General features: G+C 31.5%; 1 protein-coding gene across 1 annotated transcript in view; it reads right to left on the bottom strand.

The window, feature by feature from the left end:
* Positions 1-7,765: 7,765 nt before the first annotated feature.
* The window catches only part of LOC123014535, a 15,372-nt gene continuing 11,625 nt past the window's right edge, over positions 7,766-11,512 (bottom strand). The window contains exons 2-4 of the mRNA XM_044413701.1: positions 10,049-10,123; positions 9,908-9,985; positions 7,766-9,817 (exon numbers count right to left, since the gene is read on the bottom strand). Of these exons, the coding sequence (XP_044269636.1) occupies positions 7,892-9,817; positions 9,908-9,985; positions 10,049-10,114 (2,070 nt within the window). The 5' untranslated portion in view covers positions 10,115-10,123 and the 3' untranslated portion in view covers positions 7,766-7,891. The remainder of the gene's footprint in view (positions 9,818-9,907; positions 9,986-10,048; positions 10,124-11,512) is intronic.

Here is an 11,512-nt window from a genome sequence, read left to right as displayed (position 1 = left end):
TCTCAAAAAAAAAGGCTTGATAGAAAATCTGAATTTATTTTTATGCTTAGCTGAAAGTCTTTTATCATAATTCGAGAGTTGGCCCTATGCTTTTGAATCACCTTGTATAATAGGTTGCCATTTAAAAAAATTGGGGAACTTAAAAATAAACGAAAAATGAAAAAAAAATGTTTTAAGAAACGTCACTTTTTTATGGTATCCAATTATTTTTTTTTTTTAATAAATAGTTAAAGAAAAAACGTTTGATTTCATACTTTCTGTTTACCTGGTACTTATATTTTTTGAAGCTTTATACGTCCAAAGCAATTTTTCACCCCTTGTAACAAAATTTTGCTCGTGATTAAGTTTCACTCGGTGCTTTGTATTTATGTAAAAATCGTGATTGGTTCCGAAATTCGTTGCTTGAAACCTTTACCTATTTGTAAAACAAACAGCGCAAGCAAACATTACCCTCGGTCTCATTTCGTTATGAAACATCCCTCGCATCAGTCGATTCTCAAATAGCTTCTCTTTCGATTTCGATCTATGAAAGTATGTGTTACGTGTTGTGGAAAATGGTCGAAATGGAGGTCCTGTATTACGGGCCACATCACATGCTTAAATCAAACACGTATCAGTAAGGTTTAAATCAGCTACATCTGCGATTAGCAAACAGAAACAGCGAGTTAACTGAGCTAATGACAAATAGAGCCTCGGGGGGCGCAGTCTTAATCAGAGCCAATTCTCTCTCGCGTGGCCTCCTCCGGCTACATCGATACACGGGGCCTTATTAAAAAAACCATTTAAAAAAGTTTACTATGCCTGTTAATTTTAATTCTGTTTGTTTTTCTGTTTTTTTGCTCTGATCTGCGCGTTTTAAATTTTCCTGAATTTTAAATTCGGTTTGATTAGTTTAATTTGCTGACCGTGGTCTAGACGCAACTTTTACTAAACTGTGAAACCCATTTTTACCCTGGAACTCTGCTATTAATCATACTAAGTGACCATCATGGTTTATTCATTTAAAACAAATTCATTGTGGGAAATTAATGTTAACCACCTATTCTATTACGTTGCAAACACACCAGCTAACTAACTGAATTAAAACCATAGTTAAAGGTCTATAATAAATCTTCATCGAATTTTGATTAAGTACGTTAGTACGTATTCTGTATTCTAACTGGACAATGCGGTTCCGGTATTTACCTATTAATTACCCAGTCCTTTATTACCATTTGATGAAACAATCTAACAACCATTTAACGCCAGAAACCAACAGAAATATATCTCTGATTTCTAAGATTAGAATTTTCAAATAGGAATGTAGTTGAAAAATCGTAATCAAAATAATAGTATATTAAAGAACACGTTTCGTAAAGCAAGTTTTGTGATCTAGTTTAGGTTTATTCATAAAGAACGAGTTCGCACAAATGCCTTATGAAACAAGTTTTTTATGCTATTTTTTCAATTTTGCGTGTTCTACGTACTTTTTTAACATAAAAGTTAATGTTTCAGAGTTTAGGAACTTTTGCCCAAATAAGGTGGTAATAAATGTCTTAAAATTTAAAAAATTCACTTTTGAAGTGTCAAGTCTCGAACATTTTTCAAAATTTTGTTGAATTAGCAATGAATACTGGAAATATTTCATGCAACTTACCTGAAATAAGAGAAAACTTTTAAACGCTGCTGAAAATCACCATCACCAACCTCTAGTAAGTAAATTGTACAGTCACTAAATAGACACAGTAGCTCAACGTCCGCCATATTTGGAGTAAAAGTTTTTGCTTGAACATTCAAATTTCAAAATATTTACTAATTTTACTCAGATTTTAAATTACGAGTTTGACGCCACGTTATAACCATAAAAATGTATTAAAATTGATATACAGGGCGATTCAGATAAGATAATGAGCCTGACGATCTGGCGATGCAACCCAAAAAACAAATTTCATTTACGCCTTTGATCCAATTTCAATTAGGATTTGCAAGTTGAATCCAAGTTATCATCTTGCTGTCACTCTGACATTAGTGCAGAGAACGATTATTATTGTCATTCAGTTCTCGCGGAATGATAGAGAAATTAGAGAAGTCTTTTCAGTGTAAACCCAATACAAAATATATGAAACAATGAAACATTAAAGGTAGGCAGTTTTTTTTTTAAATCATAAATTGCATGTCAAAACACTATCAGAGCAACATAAGATAACTTAGATTGCAAATGCAAATCGTAATTAAAATTAGATCAAAACGTAATTGAAATTTGTTTTTTGGGTTGCATCGCCAGATCGTCAGGCTCATTATCTTATCTGAATCGCCCTGTATTTATTATATTTTTCTAATAACAAAACATACACTGGCGAATACGAAACTTTGGACGATTTGTCATTCGACTGACATAAAAATGTAAAACGGGCCTTAGGCAACTAACATCACTTTCGGTTTTTGTAATTTTTTTTCCTGTGATAGCTAGAGAAAAAAATTACAACAAATCAAAATAATTTATTGACCTTACATAAAAACACATATTGATGGCATTATTGTTTCGAAAAATCGACTCCAAAAATAAATTTTTGAACTGACATAAACAAAATTCCGTGGCCGCCACTGTCCATACACTCGAATTTAATTGTGAACACTATTGTACATGCTGTTAGAAATTAAACAACAGAACTCACAAACGCAGCTCTTTTATTCTAAAAATAATTATAAAATAAAATGGTTAAATCGTTAATGCCGATTGACATTAATGTAATTTTTTTTGGGGGGAAAATAAGGGAAAAATAAAAAGTAACTAGTTACGTCGCCATGTTTAGAGTAAAAGTCATTGCCTCTCTCTCTAGCTCATTGGAACATAGCCTTGCGGTACTGTATTCTATTTAGTAACTGTAGTAAAAATTGTACTATTTCAGCACCCTAACTGGTGTTGAAATGGGAAAATGGATTATTAAAGCATCGGTGTTGGTATCGAAATAAGCTTTCTGTAAGACGCAAAATCGAATTTTATGTATTTATTTGTTTATAAGCTAACTTAATTTTTTGTAGCTTTGGCTACTAGTTAACGAATAATACTATTTTGTAGAGAAATTAAGTAATCGACACGCGAAGAAAAAAGAATAAACCATAAAAACATTGATAATATTTGCTACTTTGTATATATTTTCTTTGCAAATCTTTCCCCTTACACTCTTTGTTTACTCATAAAACTCCCGAATTTGATTTCTCTCGAGACTTTGATTGTTGCACTCTCCACTACATAGGGTGTATTCTACAGCTCTCGAGTAAATGTTTTGTTAATTATCCGGTTTTCCTTTCGAGTTTGCGGTTCCGTATCCGGCGCCTTAATCACATCATCATCATCGTTATTTCCTGGCGTTACAATAACACGTTGAAAACTATTGTTGTTTGTACAAATTACGTTGAAAATAAGTCTATTAAGACGTACGCACTAACTAAGCAATCTATCTCTACTAAGGGCGACAGTTAACAAATTGTCCGCTATGAACACTGTACCGAACCGCTTACTTACACTTCCCGACGCCAGATCTTATTACTTTAAGAGCACGTCTTATTAACAAGATTGATTTCGGTCATTTTGCCCCTAATTTGCCAGAGTTTGTTGTGCCACTCTTAATTACGCACCAATTACCATCTATCAAGCACAGATAAAAAACAAACGGAAGAATTTTACTCCAGGAAGCAAGCTGAGAGAACAACTTTAATAATTTGGTTTGAGAAAATTTTAAAAATAACCACTAGCACCTTTGGACCTTTTGATCCAAGTATTGTTAGTGTTTTAACGAGGAAAAATTGAGAGACAAATAATAGCATAAACAACAAAAATTAAGAAATCAGTAATTGTAGTCGTAAAATTACTAGAGAGAAAAAACGAGAGAACGAAGAAGTACTTAAGCAATGAAAGAGGTACCCATGGAAAAAAAAGAATTGAAAATAGGGAATTCGGCCGGAGAGAAATTAAAGACAAAGACAGGATATAGAAAGAAGAGAAAGTAATAAATAGAAGTAGTAATAAACAAAATTCCTATAGAGAGAAAGAGAATTCTCAAAACAGTGAAAAGTAGATAAACAAGAGAAAGTGGGGAAGTAGAGAAGAGTCAATGTGCTGAATACTATCCAGAAGTGAAACTGAAGAGAGAGCTATAATGGAAAAACTGTTACAAAGACAAAAAAGATTTAGAGCAGGAACAGAGATCATAAATAACATTTACATTCTGAGACATTTGACAGATAGGTACTTCGAGAAAAAAATAGGAAGAAGAGAATAGAGGTGTTGTTTGTGGATTTCAGGGTCACCATTTGACAATGTTAATGGAGGAAAACTGTAAAAATTTCTGAGAAGGAAAAGAAACATGTAATGAGTGAAAAGAGATGAGAAAAAGGTTGAAGCATGTGGCACGTTAGTAAAACAAGATGATTAGAAATTTGGAAAAACATTTGAAAGATAAAGCAAAGAAATTTGAAGAAAAAGTAAACAAGATCGGATGGCAAAGAACTGTTGGATGCTTTGATGTTGGCAAAAATTAAGAAAAAAGAAAGAACTAAAGAGAATAAAGAGGAGAAAAAAGAGGCAGGCAATAGCACAAACAATAAAAATGAAGAAATTAGTAGGTAATGTGTTAATTACTAAAGAAAGAAAACGAGAAAACAAAGACGTAGAATGAGAAGGGCGCTTGGAAAAAGAAGAATTGAAGAAACTAATGAAATTATTGAAGAAAAACAATGAGCCCGGACAGGAATTAAGAACGAAAAGAAGATATTAGGAGAAGAAAAATAATAAAAAGAATTTAAGAAATAATGAATAAAATACCGAATTTCCAAAACAGGTAACAAAAGAAATAATAAGATCGATAACACAGGTCAACAAAGGTTGACATTGATGAAATTTTGGTCTATAGTAGTTTTTTACTTCCTAAACAACAAAATGCATGCAAAACACGTACCGTTTATTTGTTGCATTTTTTACCAAAACACATTTTCTGCATTCCCACCCCATACGAATAATTCGTGATGGGGCATTTTTGTGAAAATTTTTGAAATCAGAGTGAAAAATCATAAACGTGGAAGGTAGTTTAATCAATGTTACCGAAAGTGGTGATATGAGGGAGTTGTGAACAAACCACAATTTCTAATACGCCCGGCGAGGTGTCAAATGTCAGATTAATAACTTTTAATACGATGGTTTGTACACAATCGAACTTTTATGGATAGTTTTGTCGCCAAATTAAAAAAACACCCGTTATAAACAACGTTTACATTCTGAAATATTTACTTCTAAATAAAAAATTCGAAAAGAAAATAGGAGGAAAAGGAAAAAGGTATTGGTTGTGGATTTAAAGGCCACGTTCGACAATGTAAATAGAAAAAAACTGTGGAAATTTTTGAGAAAGAAGAAGATAGAGGAACATTTGGTGATAAAAATGAAAAATATATATAAAAAAATCATTGGCAAAGTGTGAGGCAGGTAGCAGATCAAAAAATTGGATTGATTATATATCTGGAAAAACACTTATAAGAAAAAGATAATAATAAGAGCGGAAGCAGGAAGAAAGGAACTGAAATTCAAGAAAAAGTCAAGTCAAGAACGAAACCAAAAGCCTGTTGGATGCTTTAACGTTAGAGAGAACAAAGAAAGAACAAAAAAAAGTAAGGAAGAGAAAAGAAGGACAGGTAATAGCACAAACAATGAAACAATTAGTAATTGTTAATTACAAGAGAGAAAACCAGGAAAAGAAAAAATAAGAGATGGGAGAAGCACTCGTAAAAAAATGAATTAAAAAATGTAATAAAAATTTTGAAAAAAAAATGCGGCTAGAGAAAAAGTAAGAACGAAGAGAGAATTTAGAATAAAAAGAACATAAAAACAGAATTACAGAAATAATAAACAAAAAACCTACAGAAAAAAAAACAATGAAGAGTAGAAATAATAAGGACAATAAAAAAATGAGAAAATGAAGAACTAGAGAAGATTCAATATTCTGAAAACTATCTAAAAGCAACACTGAAGAAAGAGCTACAAAGAAAAACGTTTTGTCAAACAAACAAAAAAGATTTAGAGTAGGAACAAAATTCATAAACAACATTTACATTTTGAAGCATTTAAGAAGTAAAGAATTTGAAAAGAAAATAGAGGAAATACAGGTCACGTTTGACAATGTAAACAGAGAAAACTATGGATATATATATATCTTGAAGTAATTGACTTAGTTGAAGATTTCAGCTATTAGGACATTAACAAAATAACTGATTTAAATTTGTCGCGGCGTTTCGACAACTTTATTTTGTCTTCTTCAGGTGAGATATTTTTGTTGTTTTGTCGTGTGATGCATGGCAGTCAAGGAGAAACAGAAACAATTTTTCTTAATCTTTGAATATGAAGAAGATAGAGAAACAAATGGAAAAGATATAAGCAAGGTGGGAACAAACGGAATAAAAAGAAGAGAGTTCTGGATGAGATGAAAATTCTGAGGCAGATGGCAGAACGGAATGATGAAATACAAAGTGATCCACAATAAATGAAACTGTTGGCAATCCTGAGTAGTATATAAATTGTTACTTCTGGGCCAGGAGATTTGACGTCTTAAAAAACAAGGCAAAATCTTACAAATTCAGCTCTTCTCCCAAAGGTAAACATTCGAAAAAGATCTAAAACCCTTCAGAAAGCATTAATTTTTATGCACCCCAAAAGTACGAAATATCTGTAGACCACCAAAAATTAGGCACACGAAAAAAAACTTTAAAACTACTTTAAGAACGCCCTAAAAAAACTAACAAAATACCGTGTTTTTACATACTCCAAAATAGCTTTTTATTTCTGGACCAATCCATTTGGCGCATGCATAAAAAAGTAAAAACAACACTAAATCAAGGAGGGTACTACGATATTTGACGTCTAGGCAGAATCTTAAAAAATTATGATTTCCCAAAAGTACCTAGACAACCGAAAAAGACATAAAATTCTTCAAAAATCTTACCAACACGCCTATAATGGATCTTATATAAGTAGTCGTTTTCGGATTGAATATATTATATTGTCTATGCTAATTTTCTTATTAATTAAAAAAATTAAATTCGCTTCGCATGCTACGCACTAGTGTACATAACAATTATTGTGTCCAAATTAAATTTATTTTTTAAAGGTAAACACGCACGTAATACGCTGAATACGCTCGATCGTGCAGCGCTTAAATTTAATAACGAATAACGCATTTTGACTTTTGAGCGTTTTTATTAAACAGAAGACGGTCGATGGTCGAGCGTTGATATGGTCTATAAAATTCCTTGAACAATATAAACAATTTTTTCCTTTATAGAAATTCTTCTTATTCTGATTAACAATCAACACTTTTAAATTTTTAGCTGTTTTTTGGTTTGCTTATCTTAATTGAATTCTAGACATAATATATAATCACAAAAAAAATATTATTACACCGAAGTAAGGATGCCAAAGTAAAATTTGTTTTTTTTTATGTTTTTGTAACACAACTACTTACTAAAATTGTTTTTTTTTTATTTTGTGATATTAAACCGTTATACATTTTTATATTTTGTAAATAATAGAGTTTAAATTGGGCCAGTTTTCTTATCTTACTCTGTTGTAATTAAGAGAATGGTTTATATTTAGTTATAATTTTCATTGAACATATAAATAATAGGTAATAGTTTTTTTCAACTTATGTTTTTACCATATCAATTATTATGTACTTTCACTCACATAACGTCGTAAGTCCCGGTTTAATGAAATATTAAAAAATACTCAAGTAGACATTTATAATTTTATTAAATATTAAAGGCAGTAAAAATGAGAGTTATTTTCCATTACAATTTACAAACTATTTTTAAATCAGCGAAATGTATACTATTTAACTATCAGGGTACGTAGTAAAAGGGAATGCTTTTAACATTCATAGCTATCCTCTTCAACAATTTTTTTTATTGATGTTATTCTGTTTGGTTCAAAATTTGCTAAATACCTGATGCTAACGTTACCATCATCAGAGAGATGAAGACCCATTAAAATTTTCTTTAAACCTTTTATTTCGTTTTCCATAGATTCAAATATTTCATAATATTTTTTCTCTATACACTGTTTTAGGGCCTTCTTTGCAGAATCTTGTTCATTTCGCTTTACTTCAATTATAATTGCTGCACATTTTGTAATAATAATTAAATCAAGCCTGGGTGACCATCCCTTTTTGATTGGCAATTCTGAGAAACAATGGAAGTTCTCAGAACCAAAAATTAACATCCAAAGGTCACAGTGAAAATGAAAATGAGCTTTTGGTAATTCTCGGTTGGTATACAAATTTTCCACAGATTCTTTAAAAGTAACATATTGTGTAGGTTCATGCTCCTCTCCACATCCTAAGGACTTTAATGCATTCACAAATGACTTTTGTTGGTTTACATTAAACAGGTTAGTTTTAACACTTAACAACGCCTTATGTAGTTTATCTGTAAATATTGCTTTCAATTCTTGATTCGGAATTTGCAATGTCCAAGTCGTATCATCTTTGTGAATAACATTAAAGTATCCACATTCTGTAAGAAATTGAAGAGCTAAGTCTACCTGCTCTTGATTGATACAATTTGAAATTGATTCACGTAATTTTTTCAGGGTAGAAATATCGTCCAACTGTGTAGTTGTTGTATTGATGGAAATATTCTGATTTTCTCTAATGGCAGGAAACACCTTCTCCTGCATTTTTTCAAATTTAAATAGTTCGCATACATATTTTGTTCCAACTGATTCAATCCAATAACTTCTTCGTACGAGATTCGGTAAATAATTGGTGATAGACACAGGATTACAAATACTTGTATCTTTATCTCCTATTACAGTGTAATTGTTGTACCAAATACCAATTTCATCAAGAGCTTTTTCTCGTTGACTTTCTGGGACAGTGCTTTTAACTAAAGCGTCTACTTCTTCTTTAGTAAATCCAAAGAATTTATAATAATCATAATCCTTGTCCAAGAAGGTTCTACGTCGAACATTGTTAGCTCCTAATGAAATCATACCGCCGAATGCAGTGACAGAAAAAATCATTACTCGTTCAACAAATTCTGCCGATATCTCATCTTTGCATAAAAGACGCATAAGTTTTCGTAATAAAGTAATAATCCTTTCGTCTTTTTCTTTATGAAATAACAATTCCATGAAAGGTGCGTCGAACTCGTCAATTAACATAATGATTTTTCTATTTGTTTTTTTTGTTTGATAGTAGACCGACACAACCTCAATCAAATATCTAAAAGCTTTAAATATGTATTGATCTGCTGAGTCATCAGCTTTTGACTTTATCCAGTGATCGTTATCATCAGCATCCTTCAAATAACGCAAGAAACGTTTAACATCCAGTTCTCCCATGTTGTTGCTTGACCAGATATATGTTTTATCACCCATATGAATTAAACACCTATATTTTTTAAACTGCCTTGTTATCATATCTCTAAGGCTCGCCAAGAAACTGCTATATGACATTGCGGATAATTGTGCAAAATCTAGTGAAATTACTGGATGTTGTCCGCAGTGCTTGCGAAAAAAATTTTTCCTTTTACATTCATGATTATCTGTGCATTTTTCAGAGCATTTGTAAATTCTGAGATCCTCGAAAAGATTATATTTCTTTTTTAACTCCTGTTCACTGTTGACAATTTGAAAAAACACCTTAAGCATATTGCAAGCCATAGTCTTGCCAAATCTAGGCGGCGCAGTCAGTAGTACTCTATGTTCCTTATCGTTCATAAGGCATCTAATAAGCATAGACTTGTCCACAAAAGTCGTTGACCATCGAAGAGCCTCAAAATTCAAGCCAGGATCCTGAGAAGACAACATAACAAATTGTGATTTCCATGAATTCCTATTTGAACATAAAACAAATTGTACATTTGTTTGAATCAAGTTACTTACCGAACTTCCATAGTCATTTAAGCTTTCGGAACTGTTCGAAGATGTTACATCATCCAGTAAATTTGATCCAACTAATTGCTATAACAAAAGAGTATATATAACACATGTTACCGTGTGATACAATAATATGTCTGGTCTTACTTGGTCTGAATACATAGGTTTGCTTTCGACTTTTATGCGCTTCGATGAGGATGAGGAGGGCTCCATCAGATCTACCTATAAAAAATGTTATATTCAGTTTTAAGAATTATTAATAAAGTTCCGTTTAAAATGATTTAAAAGATACAAAATAATTTATATATATATAAATATAATATAAATATATATATAAATTAAGAACATGACCAATACCAGAGAAAACAAAATTGTAGCAGAATATTACACACCATTAAAAACAAGGCAACAATCTGACCTCAAGATAAAAAACTAAATATACCAAAAAATATCAATGAATTCGACTGTAAATAAAAAACTAACAACGACGGAATTTTGCAAATCTAAAAATATTTCCAGAAAGTCCCTCAATATGGGGCTAAATTCAGTTGGCATAAAGATTACATGTAAAACGAGAACAAACGGGAACAATTCGGAACAAAAGACAACAAATCGGAACAATTGGGAACAAAAGAGAGAAAAAGTAAAATAAAAAGTAAAAAAATATTCGATAATGTAGAACACAAAGCAGGTAGTCGCAAACATATAAGTTTAGATGAAGAAGCAGATGAATTAATTAGTAAATCTTTAGAAACTTTTCAGTCATAAATGGACAAACTAGTTTCATACATTCCCAACGATGAGAAAGAAAAATGGAAAAAAGATTTAAAACCTATTATTACTGAAATAGACAGATTAGAAGATGGAGCAAAAATAGTTGGTTTCAAACAAGAAGTTGTAGATAAATATATTGCAAGAAAAACAGCTAATTTATTCCTTGAACAATTAATTATGACTGACTGTGAACTAGAGTCCGCTAATAATAAAATAGATGAATTGGAATATAAATTAGATAACTACAATAATTACGATCCTAAGAAACTAGCAGAATTAAGAAACAAAACAGTAGTAATACCATCAAATATCGATGATGTAAAGAAAAGAACTTTGAAAATTTTTGAAAGACATACTAAAAATATGAGAGCAATAAATGAAAAGATTCAAAAATTGAAAATTAAAGTACTGTATTCAAGAATTTAAATATTTCCGATGAAGAATATGTTGGAATTGTAATTTAATCGAATCTCCCGTGATTAGTCGGCGACGATGACAATCGAGAGAACATAAATAGTTACGTCACATTCTTGTTGTAAATAACAACTTCCTTCCAAATTCGATATTTTGTGTGATCAATAAACCAAATAATTCTAACAGGTTATGGGCCCAGATCTCGCAAATTAAAGTTAGTGTTCGGGTATTATAAATATAAAGTGAAAAATGATGAGTGCCGGAAGTATGCGAATTGAGCTTTTAAACAAGCACAACTTCGATACTTGGAAGTTACAAATGGAGGCCGTGTTAGTAAAGGACGACCTGTGGGACTACGTCGACGGCACGATGGTGAAACCTGAAGGAGAGGAAGACAATGCAGCGGCGGTTGCAGCAGTTCGG

The sequence above is a fragment of the Tribolium madens genome, unplaced genomic scaffold, assembly GCF_015345945.1.
Source record: "Tribolium madens isolate multiple individuals breed KSU strain unplaced genomic scaffold, Tmad_KSU_1.1 Scaffold_97;HRSCAF=244;Tcas5.2_LG3a, whole genome shotgun sequence".
In the NCBI taxonomy this organism is placed as follows: domain Eukaryota; kingdom Metazoa; phylum Arthropoda; class Insecta; order Coleoptera; family Tenebrionidae; genus Tribolium; species Tribolium madens.
This window is presented reverse-complemented; position numbering and strand designations above follow the sequence as displayed.